This window comes from Canis aureus, chromosome 26 (genome assembly GCF_053574225.1).
Source record: "Canis aureus isolate CA01 chromosome 26, VMU_Caureus_v.1.0, whole genome shotgun sequence".
Taxonomy (NCBI): domain Eukaryota; kingdom Metazoa; phylum Chordata; class Mammalia; order Carnivora; family Canidae; genus Canis; species Canis aureus.
The window spans coordinates 39,113,439-39,138,668 of NC_135636.1; the positions used below are offsets into that span (position 1 = coordinate 39,113,439).

The following is a 25,230-nucleotide window of genomic DNA, read 5'->3' on the forward strand; positions in this document are numbered from 1 at the left end:
CTTGTACACAGTGGTACTCCGTAGGCCACAGCTGTTACTGCGAGGCTTAGCCTCCTGTCCTCTACAGAAGACAGGCAGGGCAGGTACCTGCTCCATTGGAGAAGTGAGGGGCTCAGGGCACCAGGGGCAGCAGGCAGATCCCTGCTCCAAGGCTGCAGAGGGAGCCACGGTTCTCCAGTACCCCATCCTGTGACCCAGGGCTGCTGACCAAGCTCAGGTGGTCCCCTGATGCCAGCCAGCAGTCACAGACTGTCACATGACGGCCTGAGCCCATGGGCGTCGGAGCCCCGAGCCACTGACCTTGTTGAAGTCCTCCGCTGTCGCCCGCATCTCCTTCCAGGTCTTGTTCAGCAGCTGGATGCAGATCCCAAAGAGCTCCTCAAATGCCCGGTCATGGGTAAAGAACATCGGGTGGTAGTCATTTCGGCCCTCATTTGCTATGAAAGAAGAGAAGCGGGAGGGTGAAACTGGGCACTCGCCTGCAGACCTGGGTCCTGTGCCCGCAAGTTCCAGGGCAAGGCCAGGGTGAATGAAGAGTGTGGGATGGGCCTTTCTCTATTTCCTGAGCTTTCTTCTCTTGGTCTGGCTCTGCCCTCTCTCAGCTCAGCTTGCCTGACCCATGGGAGCACATGGTCGGGGGCGTAGCTCCTGAACATGTTAAATGACCCGTTCAAAGCAGCAGCCGTGATTCCCATAAACAAGGATAAGATGGGATCACAGTTCACCCAGTGATTAGCAAAACAAAGCACAATAGTTGTCCAGTCCCACTGACCCTTGACTTCATAACCTCGAGTGTCCCTAGGCTCCTATTATGGAATGGGTGTAAGAAGAGGGGGGTGGCTCAGACTTACGCAGTTCCCCAACCTGCAGAATTTCACAGAGCATTTTGGTGAGCTCGATGGCGCTGCGGCCAAAGGGGCACTCATGTTTGTCCTCTCGGCTGCTGTTCTCCAGGACGATCTGTTGGGGAGGAAGGCCAGGGGATTAGGGAGGCAGATGTGGCAGCAGGGCTGAGCCAGTTGGCCCCCAGTCTTTACCCGGATGTAGGTGTCCTGATGGACTTTGGCCAAGTACAGCATGTTGTCCAAGGCCAGCATTCCAGGAGGGGTCTGGGTAAAGTCCATTGCTGGGTTGATATGGTTCTGGGGAAATAAAGAAATCTGATTTGAGACTTGATAGCCTCCAGTATACAGCACCAACCTGAGGGGAAGCCCTACTGCCCTCCTCTCCATGCCACTAGCTCTTGTGTCCCAGAGCCTAGCATACTGTGCACCAAGTAGGGAGGTCCATCCTCAAGCTTTATCTTATCACAAGATATTCACTTCTACTTTTCAGAGAACTTGCTGCTCTTGTGAGAGCTCCTATCTTTCCCTATGTGACTGACCTCCTGGTTCCTCCAATAGATGGGAGTCATCCCAGAGGGCCCAATGCTGAGCAGAAATGTGTGACCTGCCATGCCAAGGCAAACCGAGTGCCAGGGCACCCCTCCCCCAGCTTCTTAGTGTCATCTATTCCAGGGCCACCATTATGTGGTAGGGAGGGTTCTCAGGGCTCTATGTGGGGCCCTCCGACCTTCTGTCAGGGAGGAAAGCCCACCAAGATTCATACTTTGGGAAACTTACAGTAAATCCCAGCATTTTGTAGTCCTTGGTATACATGGCTTTTCGCTTCTCAGTACCGCTCCCAGGGACGTTGCTTGGGTCAGACTCTGCATCAAATGCGATCCTTCTCAGTTCAAATATGATGTCTCTTTGAGCCTGAGAAGTGAAATAGATAGTCAACAGGTAAATCAGCTAACCCAGGGAGGCAAGAAAAAGAAAGAGCAGGTTGGGCTTTTGGAGGCAGGACTCTGGCCCTGATCAATCTCTGAGAAGGCATCACATCTGCCTTAGCAGGACAGAGGTGGGCTTGGTCCAAAGAGTCACTCAGCAGGAACAGAGGGCAGGGAGGCCGAGCCAGGTTCCCCAGGGCAACACATACCATATCTGCCAACATAATCAAGCACAACCCCTGAACACAGCAGGCGTTCAATGCATAGCCTAGCGGTGGAATGCATCACATCAAATGGCATATAATTTAAGCCAGGAATGCTCTGTCCTGCTGAACACCTACCTGGTCATTGGGGTCCATCTTGGTCATCATCCTTTCTTCCAGAAGGTTAAAGGTCAGGACTTGCAGGACATACAGCTGATGGGCCATCTCAGTTTTGATTGGGCGGTTCCCTCGGATCACATGCTGGAAAAAGCAAAGGCAGGGGACAGAGGGCGGAACTGATTTTCTTCTGCTGAAGACTCACATCCATGCTGGTGAAAAAGAAAGTATGCTGGGCAAGGAACAGGGTTTCCCTCCCACACACGGAACTTCAAGACTTCGAGTTCTAGAAGGGATGGAGCATGAAAGGACTTGATTCAGGCTGAGATGACTCATTGCAGGCCCCAAGGGCACAAGACCTTTTTCAGCACTCCCCTGAGCAGAGGAAGTGGAACCAGGGGGCAGAGGCTGTATCTGGCCACACGGAAGATGGCAGCTACCCTGCTAAGATGATGATGTAGGGCTTGGCAGCTGGACCATCCTCCAGGTGGATACTCACTCCAAGAAACACAGTGTGTGTGGAGGACTCTGCTTTGCCTTCCCTTAGAAATATACAATGTTGGGATCCCTGGGTGGCGCAGCGGTTTGGCACCTGTCTTTGGCGCAGGGCACGATCCTGGAGACCCGGGATCGAATCCCACGTCAGGCTCCCAGTGCATGGAGCCTGCTTCTCCCTCTGCTTGTGTCTCTGCCTCTCTCTCTCTCTCTCTCTGTGTGTGACTATCATAAATAAATTAAAAAAAAAAAAAAAACCGAAATATACAATGTTGTGGATGGCCCACCAAGTAGAGGCTTCAGGACAGGCTACTTTTTTGAAATGGCATGGAGATAACTACACAAAGGAAGGCAGCTAATGCTCCTGGGCCAGCTCCCGAGGCTCCTCTGTCACCTTCTCCCCTATCACTCCATGCATGCTCCCCTCCCTGCGTCCTGTATTCTATCCTGTCCCCTCTTTCCATGACCCCACCATACCCTCTCAACTCAGTACCTCTGATGCCCACCCCATTTCAGGCTCTATCCTCTGCCCTCATGCCCCACCCCCATCTTTTTTCTTGCATGCTACCTCTCTCCCTCTGTCCCTCGGGTTGATCAATGCACCTGGCGACGTTCTCGCTTCCTATTGTCCTGTTCTCACTTCCACAATGGCAGCTCTTCCTGGCTTGCTCCCTTGTATTTCTTGCTTTTTCCTGTCCTACCCACCATCTTGAATCCTGTTGTTCTTGCTTTCTTCTCACCCAAATGAGACTCTTGCCCAGTTTTACACACACACCGCCTTTGTGTCCTTCATGTCCTCTCAGTCTAGTGCTATATCTCTGGAGCTGTGCTGCCCAATACGGCAACCACTCGCTATATATGGCTGAATGTATTTCCGTTAGTTAGAATTAATTTAAGTTAAAAATGCAGGTCTGTGGTCACACTAGTCACATTTTAAGTTCAATAGGTGTATGTGGTCAGTGGGTACCACCCAATGATACAGTAGATAGAAGATATTTCCATTGTCATAGAAAGTTCTACTGGACAGCACTGCTCTAGAGCTCCATAACTCTACAGAGTTTGCCCTGGCTTGAGACTGAGGTCTTTGGACCTGTGTAGTCTGATTTGGTAGCCACACTTTAAATGTGGGTAGTCCAAAATGAGATGTGCTGCAAATGTCAAATGTACACCAGATCTCAGAGCCTTAGTGTGAAAAAAGAGAATGTAAAATACGTCATTAACAATTTTTTATGTTGATCACACATTGAAATCATAGTATTTGGGATATAGTGGGTTAAATTAAATATATTATCAAATCTGATTTCCTATATTCCCTTTTTAATGTTGTACTATTGTCATTTAAAATTAAATAAGTGGCTTGTAATGTATTTCCACTTGGTGGCGCTGCTCTAGACTAGACTTCTGCTCCCTGACCTGTGACTCCAGAGTGTTCCTCGTTTCTCTAGATCTGCACAGCTCAATAAGGCAGGCAGCCACAAGCCACATGTGGGTATTTTAACTGAAATTTTAAAAAATGACAAATTTAGCTCCCTGTCACACTACACACATTTCAGGTGCTTAGTAGCCATATATGGGTAGTGACCACCATTCTGGACAGCACCTTCATGCTACAGAAGGTTCTACAGATGGTGCTGCTCCTAACCCCTCACTAGAGTGTGTGCGCTCAGGCCCTCACCTCCTCCAAGTGGTGGAATGTCTGCAGAATGTTTGCAGCTCTTTCTAGCTCCCTGCTCTTGGCTCAGTGTAGGGGCTCATTCGCATCCCAAGGGGAGTCCTCAGTTCCTCCTCCCCCAACCTGAGCAAGCCACCCCACCCCCAGCCTCTGTGCAGGGTCTCCTAGGCCCCCTCCTTACCTCATTTGGCCTCCCTCTAAGCCCCTTCCTTTCTCTGTGTCCCCTCCCTCTGCTGCTCCTGATTTTTTCCTACCCTACCCTACCCTACCCTACCCAACCCAGCTCTCTTGTCTTCCTTCCTCCTTTCTTCTCTCCATAATTTTGAAAACCACTTTGAGAAGAGGTTAAAGTTAATGTGATATGGTTTTCGTTCACTTTAATCGACTTTTCTCAAACTTAGAAACATGATAGTAGGAAGGTAATCACTCTGCCAGTAATGGCTTCCAGGAGTACAGCTCCAGTCTGAGGAGTCATGGTTTCAGACCTTTTACCTCAAGTCCTGTTTGACTGCCGAGCAATTCAAGGGCTACACTCTTGGGCTTGACTCCCTGAACTCCTGGGACTTCAGTGAGCATGCATTAACCATTTCAGTGCTGAGTCCTGACCTTGAATTGTCTTTTCTAGTAGAATCTTCACTTGTTCCAAGGTTTGTCCAGAAATGAGCTGAACTAATCCCATTGAGGTAAATAATAAGCCTCAAAAATGCATTCAATTTCCCTCAGAAGGGTACCTTCCCTCCCATACATGCAGAGGGTGGCACCTAAGACAGCTGCTCAGGTATGTGGACTAGCATGCATGGGGCCTGTGTGCTCTGTATCCCTCGGAGGCAGCAGGCTGGAGAGTCTGACTGGCAGTGGGGCTCTGACTAGGGATACGGCCAGCAGGCAGGAGCTGGCTCTACAAGGTGAAGTGGGGGCTCTGTGTATTCAGAGTAGCCCATAGCTTGACTCTGCCAGTGCTCAGAGTGCCCTTCTTGAATTCTATCACTTTTGTATCCTGTTCACAGTAAAGTAACTGCTGATGTGAGCGGGGTGCTTACCCAGGGCCAGGCACTCTGCTAAGCGCCGTATATATATAAGCTCCTTCAGGCCTCCCATCCAGATGAGCAAATCAAAGCAAATCAAAGTTAAGTGAATTGCTCAAGATCAAAGATTGGTTAATGGCAGAGTGGAGGAGGCTGGTGACTGAAGTTCATGCTCAGAATTATCAAGCTTTTCACATCTGACTTCTCATTTCTTTTCTTTTCTTTTTTTGAGACATCTTTTTTTTTTTAAATTTATTCATGAGAGACAGAGAGAGAGAGAGAGAGAGAGAGAAGCAGAGACACAGGCAGAGGGAGAAGCAGGCTCCATGCAGGGAGCCCGACGTGGGACTCGTTCCAGGTCTCCAGGATCACACCCTGGACTGAAGGTGGCGCTAAACCGCTGAGCCACGGGGGCTGCCCTGACTTCTCATTTCTCATTTTATTCCTTTCACTGTGGTCTCCTGGTTTTTCCCTTGGTTTTGACAACTGATAAAACGGCCCCCTTTTCCCCCCAGATCCTCGGCTCTCTTCAGCTTTTCCCACCCAAAGCCGGCTCTTTCCCACCCACATCCCTGTGTGGGGACAGGGAGTCAGCCCTTTCCAGATGCCTCCCTCCTCACCAGCTCCCATCTACTTTCCTCCCTCATACACACCCAGGAAACACGCACACCTGTTAGTGTGAGGTTTCTAAATGCCAATCTGGTTATGTCACCATCCTGATTAAACCCCCCCCTACTGCACTTGGGAAAAAGACTAAGGACTTACTTGATCTGCTCTTTGCTGCTCTCCAGCCTCCAGCCAGGCACGCACTGGCTCCCTGCCTCACCCTCCACCCCACTGCATACTCCTAGGTCTGCAGAGGGAGCTTCAGCCTCACTTGCCCTCATTCCTCTAGAGGCTTCTTGACACCTCCTTCAAGGCAGGTCATGCTCCTCCTCCAGAAATCCCCCAGACTGTGAAGCTCTATGGAACCACTGACCACACAGAGATCTGGCCCCATCCCACTGGACTAGATCTTCAAGAGCAAACGCACTGTCTTAGTCAGCCCTCCACTAGTGTCCCACTCAGGTCTGACTGGTGTTAGCTGAATGAATTACTTTCCTCTTCTGTGCCTGTTTTAACACATTCCTTCTGGATAAAAAATGTTGGGAGTTGCAGGGCAACAAACAGTACAGCTCGCTGGCCTTAGTACCTCCTCAGAGACTGCAATTTCTGGTGGGCCAGCCTCCTGGAGACAGCTCTGCTTACAGAGGACTACAAGAAAAAGCTTTCCAGCTTACCAAGGGTTTATTAGCACCTATCGGTAGGTTCCTTTGAGTGCCCTCCCCACTCAACAGTAATTTCAATAATAATAATACGACTACAGTAACAGTAATAATTGCTCTCACTAGTGACAAAATACAGCTTTGTTCTGGGGACTTACATTCAGGATTATGGACCGAAGGTGCTTCTGTGCAAATGCATTGGCCATATCCTGTTGAGAAAAACAAGCAAATGTAAGGCAAGGTGGTAGGCATCCAGCTGTGACAGCTGTCAAGCGAAAAGTGATATCAGGGCTCTGGGGCTTTTTCTCTTAAATGTTTTCTCCTTTCAAATGGAAAGTGGGCAAATGGAGAAAAAAAAATCCAAAGACCACCAAACCTATTGTATACTCAGAAAAATTCCCTCATGCTTTTTTCTGGGAGTGCAAATCAACTCAAACAGGGTGACCCTCCCCAATGGCACAATCACCACATCATTTCCAAAGAGCAACAAAGACTGCTTCAGGACGAGACACTTGTGTCACAAGGATGCTGGGCAATGGACAATGTATACGGAGCACAGAGCAGCATGACGGTTCCCATGTACTGTTCCAGGTAGACACCCACCACCAAGGCTGGAAGGCACTCCTCCAACCCAAGGCGAGGGCTTTGGCCCCCTTCCCCCACCCCCGGCGCCACAACAGCTGGCAGAGTCAGGGGCGCAGATGCTCTTTTGAAACAGTAAGTAGTCCTTGATTCACTTCTGATTCTGGTTTGGAGAATAGAATGTTGGTGCTTTTGGGTAATTTCTCATAATAGGGCCATCTTTTTTATTATATTTTGTTCAGATTCTGACAGTAACACTATTTATTTAGCACACTCAGGAAATAAAGTATCCTACATAAATGAGTCTTCCAGGGAGCGCAGCTTCAAGGGTCCTTTCAGGACCTTATTTTGACCGGCCTTACGCATATTCTCTAAAAATATACTATAGACATTTATTTTTGAAGGGACTACAATGATTATAACTTCATCACTGCCAAGGACTCGGCTTCAGCAGAAGAGCGGTGTGCTATGACACTCTGCAGCCCCGAGGAGCTCTGAAATGTGAGGTTATTTTTCCCTAAACAGAATGGTCCCAAGGTTACTGTGCTTTTAATCTTTCTGACAGCTTTTCATAATTCTTCTGTCTCTTCCTTCCAATCTCGGCCATTGCTTCTTACCACGTTAATTAGTATGACTTCACTTTCTAAACTGCTGCCTTAATTTAATTTTATGGATAATTCTAAATCAATGGGCCTGAGGGAGCTGTCACACCTCTCCTGTGGAGCAGTATCTGTGAGCACTCTCATTTTTCTCAGAGCTAAAAGGCCCTTCCCTCTCACTTCTGCATTTCTAGCCATATTCCAAGTGGCTGACGCTACTGGGAACATTAAGTTTTACTTTGCACCCCTGAGCACACACTGGCTGGCAGAGGAGGAAGGTGGCCTAGAAACTCCTTTGGTAGCTATAGGAAGTCGGCTTGAGATTAAATCTTGCTGTGGACAACTCACAAAGTGGGTTGTATTGGGTAACTGACATTCGTCTACTGCTAGAATATAATGGCCTTAGACCAAAAGCTTCTCTGGGTGCTGGGGGAAAGCATTTACCCTCTTCATAGCCTCATAAAGCCAACCTCTAAAGCTCCTTCGAACCAAGAAACAAGCATGCAAATTCCCTTCTGACAACCATTTAAACTTTTTCAAATTCCTATGGTGTAGTACGCATCCGAAGCAACATGGATTTATTTTTACTCTTTGCCGTACCAAGCTGGGAGAAGATGCATCCGTCCTATTACCGAGATGAAAGTCTCAGGCTACTTCTGAATCTGATCTCCCCTGGCTGAACCACAAACTTACCTAAAGGCAGGTTACAAAGGAAAGACTGGGCAGATTCCCTAGGGCAGGCATCCCCTTAATCCTAGAAGTCCTAGCTGGAGATGCTGGTCTCCAGCACTTCTCTGAGCACTCTGATGTTTACAGCATACAACCTTTCCCTGGGTCTTGGAGTTCCATGAACACCTAGATCAGAGCATGAGATTATCGCCCAGCTCTGACCTCCCCACCTGGAAGAGAGCTGGGGCCCTTTCCACACGGCGGTGCTACTTACAGTGACAGGCAGGTCTAGAGGGTTAAGGTGCTTGTCCTGCCGGCAGAAAGCAAAAAGCACAGAGAGAAGCAGATGGAAGAATGAGCTTTCAGCTGATGTTCAAAACAGGACTGGGAAGGGAGAGATTAACAGAACAAAGCCATCCAAGAAAGACAAGGACAGACAGAACCATAGATGCTGCTGGTCCTCCCCCTGGAACCCACCAAGAGCTTGGTTCATGATCCCACATGAATTCCAACTTACAGAGCCCATGGCATTGACAGAGAACTTAAAAGTCTTTCTTGGGCTTTTAACAGAGATATCCAGATTGTCATAGGTGGACGGGCCCTTAGAGATCATTTCCTCTGGCCCTTTCATTTATAGAAAGAGAAACAGAGACCCGAGAGGTTCAAGCACCTGCCCAGCAAGGAAAAGCACTTAGCCTGTGGGCCCTGGGCTCAGGTCAGTGGTCATTCTTCCGCCCGGCTGATTCCTGATTTCCTCATTTGTAAAACAGAGTTCTTATTTTCCCTTGTGACATCCCTGTGAAGCACACTGGGCATATGTTGCTGCTCCCATGGTACAGGTGAGGGAATCGGGCTTCGGAGAAGCAGAGCTGTCTGTATCGTGTCACACAGCTAATGGACAGGGGAAGAAAGCAGCTTAGAATCTGGGCCAGAGGGTCTTTATCCATGAAACTTCATGCCAAGTCCCCACACACTTGCTTCCTTAAGTCAAGATCTCATTTGTGCTGGTTTCCTTGGACTCAACAGTGATGCCTAGAGGGCCTCCTTCTCCCTTCTCGATCCTCTAGCCTGGGTCAGCTGCTAAGACCCAATTGGGCTCGTCATCTAGTTGCATATACAAGGTCTTTTTGGAAAGCAGCCACCCCTGCTTGTTTACCTATTGTCTGAGGCTATTTTGGCCGTAATGACAAGCTTAAACAACTGCCACACAGACCATAAGCCCACAGAGCAAGAAATATTTACTCTCAAGCCATTTGGAGGAAAAAGTTTTTGCAGGCCCCCACTTGGTCCTAAGACCCACTGATTCCCCCTTCTAGATCTTCCCCAAGTCTTCCTTAGTAAGGTCACTCTGAGGGCCCTTGACACAGAGGGACGAGAGGAAGGACTCTTGAGGCAATGGCTGTATGTCTGCTGTCTGCACAACAGAGGGGAGGGTGGGTGGGAGACAATTCTTCTCCTGGAAGAGCCCAGATGAAAAGCTTGAAAAGGCAGCCACAGACCTGTCGCTTGTCCTCGGGAGCCTTCAGGAAAAGCGCGTTAATCAGTGCAATGGCGTAGGTCTGAATCTCCTGGTTGGAGCTGTGCCAGTGGAGAAAGAAGGCAGAGGGAGATTAGAGGACTGACCAGCAAGAGTACACTTAGGGGGGTTTACAACAGTTGCTCGAAGATGGTAATCAACTAATGATCCAGGGTGAAGTCTCCAAAGCCTGAAAAGTGGGCAACTCCACCAATAGCAATTTATCCAAAGACAGTAATCAGAGAGCTGGGTAAGATGTATTGGCAAAGCATTTCATTCAAGTACTGTTAAAAAAACAAAGAAAGAAAGAATGGTAAACAATCCAAATGTCCATAGTCACAACTCTGTTTATATACATTAAAGTCCTAAATCATCATTAAAAATCACATACAGAGTAGAGGTTCTTCTTCCTGGATTCAGAGATGGTGTAGAGTGTCTGTAAACCCTAGAAATGGTGCAGAAATTATTCTGTGCAGTTGGTTGACTATGTGTTATTTTCTCCAAGGAGGTGAGAGTCTAGAACTGTTACTGGATTTTCAAAGGCATATGGGATGTAAAAGATTTAGAGCTACCCTTTTAGAAGAATCGTTATTTTTTTGAAAAATATTTTATTTATTCATTTGAGAGAGAGAGAGAGAGAGAAAGCACAAGTAGAGGGAGGGGCAGAGGGAGAGAGAGAGGGACAAATATGCTCCCCACTGAGCAGAGAGCCCAATGTAAGGCTTGATCCCAAGACCCTGGGATCATTACCTGAGCACATGCTTGAACAAGTGAGCCACCCAGGTGCCCCAAGAAGAATCTTATACATGGGAAAGGTTCAAGCCATTATACATGGTTTAATATTCCATTAAAAACAAAACAAGGGATCCCTGGGTGGTGCAGCGATTTAGTGCCTGCCTTTGGCCCAGGGCACGATCCTGGAGACCCGGGATCAAATCCCACGTCGGGCTCCCGGTGCATGGAGCCTGCTTCTCTCTCCCTCTGCCTGTGTCTCTGCCTCTCTCTCTCTCTCTCTCTCTCTCTGTGACTATCATAAATAAATAAAAATTTAAAAAAAAAAAAAAAAAACAAGGTACACAGAGTATGTATAGTAAACTCTCAGTTCTGTTAAAAACATGCAGAGAAATAAATAAATAAATAAATAAATAAATAAATAAATAAATAAAAACATGCAGAGAAAAAACAACTAGCAGAGCAGTCAATTTAATGTGAACAGTGGTTGTGTCTGGAGGTAGGGAAATGGGCAAAGGGTTTACTCTTTGCTTTTCTATACTTTCAAAGTCTTCAACTATAAACTTATTTCATTTTAAAACAAATTAACTACAACCATTCTCTGGAATCTTATAACCCTGGCACTGGGCAAGATGCTTCTACCTGCCACACTGGGGGTACACACGGTGGCTTTCTTTTTAGATGGGCCAGTTGACGTCCTGGTCAGGTGAGAGGTGTCCTGGGGGGGGGGGGTCTCATGGAAGGCACTAAGTGTCCCAGCCCAAATAGAAGAGGCCAGAATTTCTAGTAACAGCAACAGGTTGAAAATATTCACAGACCGACCCCTGAGAAAAGCCATGCTTTTCATATCATCCTTGGGGACGCAACTGGGTCATTCCTGATTCAGAAACAAAGAAACAGAGGGATAAGTCTGCCGTCAGGAAAATCAGAACTCTCCATCTGGAGTTTATAATGTTCCCTTCACTTCAAACAATCTTTTTAGCTTTGGGGTATGAAAACAGAGACTGAAGAATTCCTTAGAAGTGACAAGGAGAAATCAGAGCTGCAAATTGTGCTTTCTTTTTACTTGGATTAGTTGTGCGAGGGGGAGGTATGGGTTGGGAGCAGAGTTGAGTGAAGACAAGGCTGCTATAAACAAGCAAAGCTGGGAGCTGTGGCTTCCCTGGGAACTGACAGGGCATTCTGTTGGCACCTGTCCATGTCCGAAATGCTAAAAGGGAGCAAGAGTCAGAAAGGAATCAACAGTATTACCATGTTGCTTTGGGGGTCCAGCCCCCTTAAATTGTATAGAAGGGTTAAAGTGAAGTGAAGAAAATGGAGAGGAGGGGAACAGTGCTCCAAAGGGTTCATCTGTTTTCTGGTTTTCCTGTCTGATAAAATGTTTTAAGATGTGATAAGCTTCTTAGTTGGTTCTTTGTGTTTTTTTGTGTGTGTGTGTTTTTTTTTTTTTTTTTTTTTTTTTTAAATAGGTCCTACATAGAGCTCAATGCCAGGCTTGAGCTCACAACCCTAAGATCAAGACCTGAGCAGAGATCAAGAGTCAGATGCTTAATGGACTGAGCTACCCAGGTGCCCCTGTGTTCAGCTTCTTAGAAAACAAACAAAAGCAAAGAACTCTTGAATTGTATACATATCCTGTACTGGCCATGATGCAAGATCTGTTATCTCCTTTGATCCTCACAAGTCTGAGTGGTGGAGAGGATTAACCCCAGTCTAGAGATGAGGAAACCAAGACCAGAGAGACCAGGTAACTTGCTAAAGGCAGAGACGTGGTTAGCATGCAAGAGAGCTGTGATCTGAATGGATAGCCTGAACTCATACCCTATACAATATTTCTTGCTACCCCCCACAGCATACCGTTTGTCTGCTAAACGTTCATACAACAAATACTAATTGATTTCTAGTTAAATCAAGGCAGGGGACCCAAAAATGATTGGTCGCTCCTCCCAGAGAGTTCAAAATTTTAAATGGGAGATGAGTAATAAAAATAGAGAATTTTATATAATTATTACAGGTACAAACAGAGACTATTTGGCCCGTAGAGGAGAGAGCATCTAATTGTATGTGGTGCATGGTAGTGCAGGAAGGCTGGGAGAACTCTGCTTCATCCTGAGGGACAAGGAGTGCCATGAGGATTTTAGCGAGAGCATGACACGATTGGGTCCAGGTCATGGGAGCGTCCTGGCACTAGTGTGGAAGTAGTGATGAATGAGTGAGCAAGCAGACCGGTGGCATGGAACACAAGCAAAGGAGATGTACTGGAAATAAGAGGCGAGAAGGGAGGCTGAAATAAGAGGCGAGAAGGGAGGCTGGGGCAGGGTGTCTTACTCACACCTGGAGGTGAGAGATGAGCTGTCCCACGGTGATTTCCTCGGCGATCTTCTGGTACAGGCTCTGGCTGTTCAAGACCATGCTCTCCAGGATAGCCAGGGACCTCTGAAGGATTGACACGTCCACCATGGGCTGGCTCACATACCCTGCAATCTACAGCCAGCGAAGGTCAGATCAGTCAGGAAGCCCAGGGCCTGAGAGCACTGGGCGACTTGGGTTTCTGATTATCAGCTCATGAAGGGTTCCTCCAGGTGCGCTGCCTACATGGGGGCAGCTATCCCCATAAAGTCACTGGTACCTAGTGTAGAGCCACCCTGGCCAGTGTGCCAGGGTTTCCCAAGGCATGGACAACTCAATTTCAAACGACAGCATCCAGTCAACTGTGTTTCCTCAAAATCTAAAGGTTTAATCCTTTGTTTTCAAAATAAAGGTTCAGGCATGAAAAAGCTGAGTGTAGAAAGCAGAGGATCTTACTGAAACTGGGATCTCCTTTTTTTTTTTTTCCTGGGGTCTCCTTTTATCTCGACATACCCTTCTCCTGTCACATGTTCTGTCCCTGCATGCACACAGGACAGCAGAGGCTTGACAGGAAAACCTCAAAGTCTTGTGATCTAGTAATTTCCCATTATTCTCAACCCCCATTATAATGTCCCCGACACATGGTCATTTCACTTTTGTCTGAATATTTCCAGCATCAGGAGGTACCCAGTGGGGGATCCCTGGGTGGCGCAGCGGTTTGGCGCCTGCCTTTGGCCCAGGGCGCGATCCTGGAGACCCGGGATCGAATCCCACATCGGGCTCCCGGTGCATGGAGCCTGCTTCTCCCTCTGCCTGTGTCTCTGCCTCTCTCTCTCTCTCTGTGTGTGACTATCATAAATAAATAAAAAATAAAATAAAATAAAATAAAATAAAAAAAAAAAAAAAAAAGGAGGTACCCAGTGTCCCAAGCCAATGACAGCTCTGATTCTGTATCTGTGGATATATTACTCATTGAGTTTAGTCCAGTTTTTGGCATTGATGCCGCCTCTTCCTGTCGAAGAAAGAAGGGCAAAAGTAAAAGTGTCCCCTCCCACCCACCAAGTTTGATCTGACCATCCAAACAAGCTGCTTTGCAGGCTGCTTTGTCAACAGAAGGCAGACTTGTAAACCTAAGGTAAAAGGTGAACAAAATGAACATGTATAGCCAAAGAGAAGGGAGCTCTTGGGAAGTAGGTCAGAAGACTCAGGGCTGGTACTGATTGACTGGTTGGGATCATCTCAAGTCTCACTAATCATCCCATCCCGCTTTGGCCACAGTCAATTCTGAAAACCTGTTTCCATCTTCTCAGAGCAGGCCCTGACAGAACAGTGAAGGAACTCTTTCAGGATCCCAGGAAGACCAAGCATGAGGATGAAAAGTCAGGCCTTGGGGGATAGAAAGTTAACTCTCAGTAGGATGACTGTCTTGCTTGCATCTCTCCATAAACTGAGAGGACAACTGGCCACAGAGGGAGGAGAGGAAGATGGAATGCTGGAGGCCTCACCTGCTTAATGAAGGTGATTGAAACCATGTCCCAGGAGACAATGCCATGGTCCATGAGCTCTAGGAAGGCAGTCAAGGTGAATGCCAGCATCTCACTGTAGCTGAGACATAAGCAGAACACACACAAAATAATACAAAGATTCAAAACCGGGAACACAGGTGTGATGGCAGCCATAATGGAGATGGCTTTGAGCTTAAATGCCCCACAAGGGGTGGGTAGGCACAGCCATGAATAAGCACCTGTTTGCATCCCTCGCCAGGTGTGCAGCAGATTCTGTCCAGGTATACATCTCTGGGAAAAAAAGAGCTACCTGGGCACTGGCTCTCCTTCCCCATATCACCTCATCTAAACACACTCACTCATCCATTTCCCAAAACCAAAAAGGTATCAGACTTTTATCAACCCCAATACTTGGCAGGCGTATCCAAGGGAAATAACAGCCCACGTTCAAGGCCGAGAGGCAGCAGAGTATAGGACAAAGAGTACAAACCCCAGACCCGGGCTCCATTCCTGTTCAACCATTTACTAACTATGCAAATTTTATCTTTTCAAACTTCAAATTCCTCCTCTGTCAAACTGAGTTTATCTCACAGCATTAACATCACAGGGTTGTGGCGGCGGCAAGATGACAGTGTATGCAAAGCCCTGCTGCAGTGCTGATGGAGGATGGGGATTACCACGCCGTCTCTCCTGTGTCCCTTCTCTCTCTACATACAACCCTTTACACATCTGTACGGTGCTCTAGATTTAACAAACCTTATTCCCACTGGCAAGGCAGATTTGGACCCGTTAACAACACTCCTCATGGCGATACTCCAATATAAGCAGCATCTCCAGGTTAAAGAGGAGGAAACCAGGGCCAGTCTAATCCTGCACCCCTCAGAGATGGCAGAAGGCTGATGGCCACTGAAGGTTTCAGGAGGTCAGTGCAGCCGCAAAATCCAAGACTTAAACACCTGTGATTAGTTGCTTTGTTTGGCTGAAAATTTCAAAAGGTGGTCTATTGACTGAAGATTTCAGACTCCCCCTGTGCCAGCTGAGAGAGACAGAAAACCACCACTGGCCTAGACAGCTAACTAAACATCTGTTAATCATTCACAGCACAGTGTCCCGCTGCACTCATCTTAGCACTGGAGCACCACAGAGGTGTCCGCGGAGTATCGCAAAGTTCTGGAGCGATACTCCTGGGACCTCCTCCCTGTGAATATGGGTGGAAGGGAGATGGCGAACCCATGGTGAGCACGGAGGAAGCCCTGTGTGTGTGCGCGTGCATGTGCGTGTGCAGAAGTGGGAGGTGACTGGACAGGGAGGAAGCAGGGGGACGATTAAGAATAGACAGATCTTTTCTGGTCAATAACATGGACAGTCCACTCACTAGCTTCCACCAGGCCAATCATTTTCCATAAATGTACAGATCTGTCACGACATGCCCTCTCTCTTCCTATACCCCCTCATTTCACTATGGCTTGGCATCTGTGAAGACCAACTAGACTACAAGATTCAGGACCACAAGAGAGAATTCCTCTTACAAACCCCAGTACTGGGCACACTGCTCTGTATATAGAAGGTGTTCAATAAATTCAGGTGACTCAGTGAATATGAGAAAAGGATCCCCTGCAGAATGAAGGAAGACTTCTGAAACTCCCCCAGTAAGAGCTCAGTAATACTCACTGGGACAAGAGCTTGGTTCCACTCTCCACAAGCCGTGTCAGCACGACGATGCCATCCATGTTGATGAACTCAGTGGCGAAGGTCACATCAGCAGAGAGCTTGGCCAGCTCTTTCATGGCATCCAGCCGGGTCTCCATGTTGGATGACTGGGTCCTCTCCATCAGCTGGCGTGCAGCCCGGGACTATGACACCAGGGACAAGATGTATGCCATCTGCTCCTTGTGGCAGGTTACTGCTCTGTGAGTAGCTCATAAAGGCTTTTCTGTGGACATCCAAGCCCGAGGCAGAACTACTTGTTCATGCTGTCTAGGAGTTGCTTAAAAAATGCTTGTTGGATCAATCATGGAATTACCATTGTGCCAAGACCAATCTGTAGTTATGTATATCCTTTCTGTAGTGCTCTGGTCTATGGATTACAGAAACTTCCCAGTGAAGGACTACAAAAGACCAGGAGACAATAGTCCACCACCTCCAGCAAGTCATAGAGAAAACAATACTGGCTCCACAGAGGGGAGTTTTCTATTAATTTAAGCCATTAGACAGTGGACCAGGTTGTCTCGACATAACGACCTCTCAGTCACTAAAAACAATCAAGGAGACTCAGGACAACTGGCTGTCAGAGATGCTTCACGAGGGATTCTTGCACTGGATGGAGAATTTAATCTGATGATCACCTTTAAAGTCCTTTTCAGGGACACCTGGGTGGCTCAATGGTTGAGCGTCTGTCTGCCTTTGGCTCAGGTTGTGATCCTGAGATCACAGGATCCTGGGATCAAGTCCTGCATCAGGCTCCCCATGTGGAGCCTGCTTCTCCCTCTGCCTATATCTCTGCCTCTCTCTGTCTCTCATGAATAAATAAAATCTTTAAAAAAAAGTAAAGTCCCTTTCAATCTGAAAATATAAGCCTGACAAGTTTTTTTTTTTTTTTTAACTTTCTCTGAAAGCCCATATCATAGTTCCTCGAACTGACAGTCCTAGGGAACCTTTAAGAACATCGAGGAGCCGGAAGCTTTTGAAATAGCTTTTTCAAAGTGATGACTGGTGACTCAACCTTCTCCTAGCACATGAACTTTTTCCAGCAGAATGCTTGCTTCCTTTCTACAAGCTCCAGCCACAAGCCCTCCCCTAGAGTCTGCCGGCCCTTCCTCTTGCGGAAATTCCTAGCTCTATAGCCAGTGCCCTGCAATCCACTTGCCTGCATCATTCTCTATTTTTTTGCGTGTTAATTAATATTCTCAGCTGGAATAGAAGAGCCTTGAGAGCAAAGTGCTCCTGTGGTCTTTATTTTTTCTTACTATGCTAAGCAAGTGATGGAATCCCAGCTCCTGCTGCTGGCCAAGGAGTCAGTCCTGTTCACCTCTCTCTGCTCCCCTCTGCCTCTCCTCTTTTTTTTATTACAAAGATGGCCCTATAGCAGCACATGGCTCTCAACACAGAAATCCTCCAGACTCCCCACAGTGGAGAAAATGCACACTGCGAGAAAAGGTCACAGGATAGAACAATTTGCAGAGCACTGGTCTGCATCACACTTAGAAACTTCCAACTCCAAATGTTAATTTTCCTCCCGAGACTGTGTTTCTGGGCCGCTGCCTCCTGCTCCAGAGAGATGTACTCCTGAGAAAGTCAACTACTCTGCGCAGGAGGTCTGTAAAATGCTTCAGTACAGCTACGGCTACAGCTATGAAAGCAACTCCCAGACTGTCATATTAAGCTAGCAGAGCTGATGCGGGCTGGGGGTGGAGGTGCGGGACGTAAGCCTTTAGGATGAGAAGAGTTCCGGAGAAGGGGGAAAGCAGAACTCGCTGGTAGGAATACTGGCCAGGAGTCAGGCAGCCCCGGGTTTGAAAGGCAGCTCTGCCATGTTTTTGTCTGTGTGACCAGTGGCAAGTCATTTAACTCAAGCCTCAGTTTGCCCATCTGCTAAACGAGGCTATCGAGCACCCATCTCTTCAGGTGTCTGTCAAGATGAAATGATACAATATATGCGAAGCGCTTGGCCTTCTGGAACCGTTAGCTGTTACTACTCCACACTGCCCTTCCACTCAGATGAACCAGTCTCTCGCCTTGCCAGGAAAACGAGCGTCATCATGCCCTTAATTTTCTGGCAGCCTGGGATGCCTGGGTGGCTCAGCAGTTGAGCGTCTGCCTTTGGCTTGGGGTGTGATCCCGGAGTTCGGGGATCAAGTCCTGCATCGGGCTCCCTGCAGGACTTCTCTCTCTGCCTGTGTCTCTGCCTCTCTCTGTGTGTCTCTCATGAATAAATAAATAAATCTTAAAAAAAAATTTTTCTGGCAGCCCCTCCACCCCTAAGGGACCCCCATATCGATCATCCTCCTCTGGGACCAAATGGTCAAAAATCCCTCCACCTGGGCTTTGGGTTCCTCCTGTCCTGACCCAGGGAGGTCCTGTTTCATTAATTATCCCCCTTCCTGCACCATCAACCTTCCTCTCTTCCATCTTAACTTATTTTCAAAGATACAAAAAATTGCACCAGAAGTTAGCAACTATGAAGGGTCAGAGGAGGTGGGGAACTGGGTAGATGAGGGACGGGAGTGGGAGGGAGACCTTTTACTACATCTTTGCAAACTTTTTGATTTTTGAAACCCTTGAACGTTTTACCTCTTTCTAAAAAGTATTATCTTTTTGGCTTCACATCCCTGAGTTCCTGTCTTCTGCTGTCTACTTCCTTTGACAACCAAGCTTCCTGATAGTGCGGTAAAGTCGGGGACCTCACGCTGCCACCACTATAGTCTGGCTGCCACTTATCACCCCACCAAAACTGTCCTCACAGAAGTCGCCAGGGACTATGGACTTTCCGGATCAACAAACAGCTTTTCTGTTCTCAGTTTACTAGGTCTCAGCTCTCGGGCAGACCACACTTCCTCCATCCTCACACTCCCAGCCCTCTGGGCCTACGCCACACCCCCCTCTTGGTTTTCTCTCTGCCCTTCTGGTTGCTTCCTTTGTTACCTTTAAGGACCACTGAGGAAGGAATCAGGGAGTCACCTCAGATTCTCTCCTTTCCTTCCATATCCAGGCTATCACCATATCCCCAGATTTACCTCTGAATAGCTCTCACGCCCGTCCGCTCGTCTCCACTGCACTTGCCTTCATGGGCTGTTAACATCCTCATTAGCTTCTTAAAGATTCCTCCTACCACCAACCTTCTTTTTTTAGCCCATCTACCACACTGTCACTACAGGGATCTTCCTAAAATATACATCTAAACATAATGTACCTTCCTGCTTAAAATCTTTCAATGTCCCCATATTCCCTTCTGAATAAAGTCCAAACCCACGAGCAGGCCGTCTGGGACCCTTCCCCTGGTTGCTATAAGCCCTCTGCCATCTAGTACTCCAGCCTCCCAGAAACAAAGCACATGTCTCTGCTGGGGATACTTTCTTTTCTTCTTTCCCAGCGAATTCTCACTTATCCCTCAACATCTGTGCTAAGTGTCCCCTTCTCTGGGAAGGTTTTCTGGGAATCCTCAGGCTGAGCCAGGCAGTCCCTTTTCTGAGTCCCTACAGCTCCCTAAGCAACTGTCAGGATGCTTGAGAGAGGCCTTTGTGTGTTTACTTCTAACAATGTTGTGAGAGCAAAGAATGATTTTTGTTTTTAAAGTAATCTCTACACCCAATGTGGGGCTTGAACTCACAACTTTGAGATCAAGAGTCAGATGCAAAAAAAAAAAAAAGAGTCAGATGCTCCACCGACTGAGTGCCCTCAAAGATTGACTTTTTAAGCTCTGTAGTCTTGGTTTCTAGAAGAGTCTGGCCCATGGTGGGTGCTCATTTTTGTGTTAAACAAATGTACTCCAAAGGAGAGCCAAATACCTACCGGGGAGATAGCCAGCTGTAAGATGGTCCCATTCTTAATATCACTGCGCGTCTAGATAACAAAGAAGAAAAAGAATAAGATAAAATATTAAAATTGTGTAAGCCAGCTGAATCAACAAGAGCTTGCTGTCTTTTACAGTAATTATAACTGAGCCTCTTCAGTCAGGACTCCTGTGTGCTTCTTGCCCAAGAACTTCTCAGAACACTTCCACGCACCCCCAAGCCCTCAGGCACCCCGAGCCCTCAGAAGGAGAAGACATGGCTTTCCAGCCACTAGAGGCAGGGCTGTTGCGCCCCCATCTGCCTGGGAGGCAGCTCTTCCTCAGTAAACAGAAGCTGCTTGCAAGTCAGCAAGGCAGGCAGCACCACCTCCTCCCTTGGATCTGACTCTGCCCCTCCCGCACTGACCTGCTCCGTGATGTAGAGCTGGGGGCCATCTGCGTAACGGAGGGTATAATACTCTGGGTTCGGCAACGACCACCTATGTAAGAAACACACCATGCAGACATCTGACTCTTCTGCCGGGCCTGGCTAGAAGCTGCAGATGTATTAATAATTTCCAGCAGAGTTGCCTAAGGGATTGGGCGGCCTTTTTGGAGGATGGGGGAAACCCAAAGCTTCAGCCTGAGATGCTGACAAAACCACCGGCTCAGCTTTGTGTATCGACTGGTACCGCAAAAGGTGGTCCACACAATTCAGCATGGGCCTAACACCCCATCAGGGCCTCAGGCAGGGCATTCCTCGGCTTACTGGGGGTGGGGGTGGGGGGTGGAGATTTCTACAAGGTCTTAGGGATGTCCTCCTCAGCTATACTTCCTTTGTAAGACAATGATCTCCCAGGATCCAGCTAACTGGAGATTTCTTTCAAGGTCTGACAACGTCCCGTTAGTTGTTAGCCTACCATTGTGCAGAATGAGGGCTGCTTCTACTCACCCATCACAAACTTCCTTGATGATGGATGCCAGAGGCCGTTTCTGAAAGACAGAGAGAGAGAGATCCTTCATCTACAACCACATGCAACTCACACCCAGGTTTTGAGGAGGGGTTGCCAAGCAGGATCAGTCCAGGACCTGTACATGAACTGCCTCCCAGAAGCTTCTGTTGAAGAGGAAGCCTCTCCCAAGTCAGGGGACTGACCTTCTGCCACGGGGAGGGACAGGCCTTGATAATCCTGTAGCTAGCTCTTCCTCCTCATGCTAAAGGTCCCCACCCCTGAAGACAACCCTGCCACATACTTCCCAGATCCTGCTTCTGCTTCTCATTGCAGGAGCTTACCTGGTCGATTTCAAGGAGCTGAGCATTAGCACCTGGCCACTCAATGGCTACTTTGACAATGTCTGATGGTGGTGGCATTGTTCCCAGTGGGACCTACTTCTCCAAGAAACACAAACAGACACAGCCGCCTAGAGCAAAAGAATCAGAAAGAAGAAAAGAGAGAGTTTGCCTTCATTTTTCACTCGTTAGATATTTTTGAGAATCAGAAGACAGTGTCCAAAGTAACATATGGAACTACTTGGTTGGAATTTTTCTACATCACACCATACCCTCTCCTTGGGCTTTTTGTCTCTGGAGATTAAATCGACAAGTAGAAATGGGACAGACCTATCCATCAACTGCAGATCTGCCAGTAGCAAGATCTGCCGGCATGACACTTCGGTCTAAGGGTCAGGAGGACTGGGCCGCAGAAGAATGAATTTACTGCAAATTCCTGTCTTGGGACCTTGGGAGGGAGAAGCATATGCTCTGAGGCAGATAAGAATAGCCAGAGCCTTTTCTTGGTTGGGTGGTTAGCTGACGGAGCCAGCCCACTTGTGTTCTGCAGCCATCCTAGGAAGATCCTAGTGTCAGCAGGGCCCGGCCACATGCTCTCTCGCCTCCTCCCTAGTTACTGCTGCCACTCCTTCCCCCTCAAAGGACACAATGTGGAGCCTCCTCTGTGTGGGATGACGCAGAGTTCAGAAAATGGGGAAGAGAACTGGGACAGGAAATGCTATTTTAGTCCCTATTGCCAAGGGCAAGGGCTGCTGGAGCTCAAGCGTAGGGAGGTGAGGACAGCCTCACACAAAGGCCCCTCTATAGGAGGACGAAGCTTCGGAAGTACCTCTGACCCTCTCCCCGTTTGTCTCCCAAATAAAGGAAAATAAATCATTTTGAACAGGTCTGGAAGATGGGCCCATGTGACCAGTATCCTAGGCAACTCCGCTAGCTTAGTGATATTCCAAGCAGCAGCTAAAGCATCCTCTCTCCAAGGTCTGATGAAGGCAAGTCACTCCACTGATGGATTATTTCCATGTATATTTACATTCCTTGCCTACAGGTTCAGGAGAGGCCTCTCTCTTAATGAAAAAGACCTTTCTCCTACATCTGCCAGGCTTGGCCACTCACCCGCAATTCATGCTTCGCTAATGGAGACCGCCTAGCTCTCCCGGAACATGCAGCATAGCTGTTGCTAAGCTGTTATTCGTGTATGCTATCAACTTTTAGGCCCAAACACAGATGTCAGTTCTCGCAGCCTTGTGAGCATAAACCCCTCTGGTGAAAGGGGTAAAAGTTCCTCTCCCTACACACTCACGAGTCTCAGTAAGAGGGGAGCTTTCATAACCATTTCCGGATCAGGGTGGGGTGCTCCGGAAGTCAGGTGTCAACAATACCAGCATTTCCAGCACATGACAACGCACAGATGGTTTTCTAAGTGCTTTCACTGATTCTGCTGAGCCCTCCCAGCAGCCTCCTGAAGTAGGCGGAATCAGATTATTACCTCCGAAATGACACAGCTAGAGCTCAGACGTCGGTTAAAGTGCCCCAGTTCAACCAGCTCATGGGTAGGTAAGGGGACAGAACTTGGGGCTGACTTTGGCCCATGCTCTTCCCTTCTCCCCTGAGCCAGCCTGAATTTCTGTTCATTGGAACTAAATCAAGCCTAAGGAAGTAGTGGAGTGGGGGGCAGCTGGCCTGATGGCCCCTAAAGCTTCCACAACCTCTGCGGCTCCAAGCAGAATGTCCCACATGTGATGTTCATGTGCCTAGACACACAACGAACCTATGGAAAGAAACTGTTCCCATTTAGATTATCTCCTGGTTGAAAGGTGACACAGCAAAGCAGGGGTGGGACCATGACTCTCCTAAGGCAGGCATCCTTAACCTTACTGGTAAATGTGCCATAATTAGGAGGTATGACTGTACAGTTGTGAGATCACTTTTTAAAACTGATAGAATTTACATACAAAACACACAGAACACATATATATGTGTGTATAAATATATAAAATAGAAATACATCTCTCTGCAACCACCACCCAAAACAAGACTTTGAACATTTCTATCACCCTAGAAAATCTCCTTCTACCTCCTTCCAGTCAATCCCCCACCTTGCAGCCCTCTAAGAGGCAACTTCTGCCTGACTTCTCTCACCATACATAAATGTTCTGTTTTTGCACTTTATATACATGGAGCTGCATAGGATGGCTTCTAGGACCATTTGTTATTTAGTTCTTCTTTAAGATAAGTAGGTGCTACAGGTGCAAGAGAAAGAGCCCTGGGCTGGGAAGACTGGCCTGCTGAAGAAGTAGCTGGATTTGGACCTGATGGACTCAGGACCCAGTCACAGTCCCAATCCCAGGGGTCTGGGCGAAGTGGATGTGTCCCTTTCACCCAAATTTCTACTGTGGGATATGAATATTGAACTAAAGCACGTGTAGAGTGCCTCCTAAGTTTAAAAGGCCATGATTCTAAAGCAGAATTTACAAATCCAAATGAAGAGTATACCCACTTCAAAATCCACATCCAAAGAAACTACACCTTTATTTTGATGGTGCTACTAAGAAACAATCGTATTTGTTAGAACTCTGGATACTGTCTTTGGAGACAATGAAGCAAAAGCTCATTATTTGGCAGTTCCACTTTACTCTGACCCCACTTGGCATTTCCTGGGTTGACTGTCTCTTTTCTTTATTAAACTTTGCCCTGAGTGATTCTTGGCGGTTTCAAAAATTCATATCCATTTTACAGCATGGAGATTTGCAACCGCCAGGACGATCCAAGAGATACTATGAGCCCCTATTCTCAGCGACTCTGCCCTTTCTCACACAGGGCAGGCTGTCCATTTATGTTGAATGACACTCTCTCGAACCATGCCCCAGCTGGTGAGACCCAAGTGAACACTCAATCTAAGCAGGACAAATCCAATTCTTTCTATTAAATTTAAAGACACAGGCTGAGGAAATTGGATGACTAGGGGCCCTGGAGCAGAAAGCTCATAGTTCGGGATCCCTGGGTGGCGCAGCGGTTTGGCGCCTGCCTTTGGCCCAGGGCGCGATCCTGGAGACCCGGGATCGAATCCCACATCAGGCTCCGGTGCATGGAGCCTGCTTCTCCCTCTGCCTATGTCTCTGCCCCTCTCTCTCTCTCTCTGTGACTATCATAAATAAATAAAAATTAAAAAAAAAAAAAAGCTCATAGTTCAATTCGGAGCAGGTACCATGGCAAGGTAAAGCCACCAGCAAGCCAAAAATACCAAGAAGCAAAAACCAAGAGCCTTTCAGAGGAAGCTATACTGCAGGAAGAATCCAGAAATGTGTAGATAAGTGGAGGCCAGAAACCAGAAACCACAAAGTCCCAAAAAGAGATGGAAAAGCCTGATGACTTCCCAGATTCCATGGCTCCAACTCCTACACTTGGGGTGCCTGAAATTCCCCCGGATCCTGCCCAAAAAAAACCTCCTTTATATGGAACTAGCCTGCTTTTCTGTTCACTGCAATGAAAAGGCCTATGACTAAGTTTGACCCCAAGCTTTGGAGGAACTCTGATATGGGGGTCTGCACAGACAGCTGCGTAACAGGTATATGATAATGACAGTGAGCAGGTCCTTAATGAACACCAGCTCAATTAATGAAGAGTGAGACCCTCTTAGATAAGTTTGGTGTGTTTAAAATAGATCAGTTATATAAGCGACTTTATAGTAATCATGTTGTATATAATAGTATGGGTAGACAACCTCTTTATAGTTGATCACTAATTTCTTTTAAGATTTTATTTATTTATTTATTTATTTATTTATTTATTTATTTATTTTATTTATGATAGTCACACGGAGAGAGAGAGAGAGAGAGAGAGAGAGAGAGGCAGAGACACAGGCAGAGGGAGAAGCAGGCTCCATGCACCGGGAGCCCGACATGGGATTCGATCCCGGGTCTCCAGGATCGCGCCCTGGGCCAAAGGCAGGCG

At 47.6% G+C, this 25,230-nt stretch overlaps 1 protein-coding gene across 2 annotated transcripts in view; it reads right to left on the reverse strand.

Moving 5' to 3' along the window:
* Positions 1 to 25,230, reverse strand: part of ELMO2 (engulfment and cell motility 2) — a 40,510-nt gene that overhangs the window by 6,442 nt on the left and 8,838 nt on the right. The window contains exons 2-16 of one of the 2 annotated variants that reach the window (XM_077873443.1): positions 21,283 to 21,410; positions 20,941 to 20,981; positions 20,416 to 20,488; positions 20,009 to 20,059; positions 16,172 to 16,353; positions 14,501 to 14,600; positions 12,979 to 13,130; positions 9,898 to 9,976; positions 8,673 to 8,708; positions 6,707 to 6,757; positions 2,113 to 2,235; positions 1,623 to 1,757; positions 1,038 to 1,142; positions 852 to 960; positions 301 to 437 (exon numbers count right to left, since the gene is read on the reverse strand). In XM_077873443.1, the coding sequence (XP_077729569.1) occupies positions 301 to 437; positions 852 to 960; positions 1,038 to 1,142; positions 1,623 to 1,757; positions 2,113 to 2,235; positions 6,707 to 6,757; positions 8,673 to 8,708; positions 9,898 to 9,976; positions 12,979 to 13,130; positions 14,501 to 14,600; positions 16,172 to 16,353; positions 20,009 to 20,059; positions 20,416 to 20,488; positions 20,941 to 20,981; positions 21,283 to 21,360 (1,452 nt within the window). In that variant the 5' untranslated portion in view covers positions 21,361 to 21,410. The remainder of the gene's footprint in view (positions 1 to 300; positions 438 to 851; positions 961 to 1,037; positions 1,143 to 1,622; positions 1,758 to 2,112; positions 2,236 to 6,706; positions 6,758 to 8,672; positions 8,709 to 9,897; positions 9,977 to 12,978; positions 13,131 to 14,500; positions 14,601 to 16,171; positions 16,354 to 20,008; positions 20,060 to 20,415; positions 20,489 to 20,940; positions 20,982 to 21,282; positions 21,411 to 25,230) is intronic. The other variant, XM_077873444.1, reaches the window with a different exon arrangement.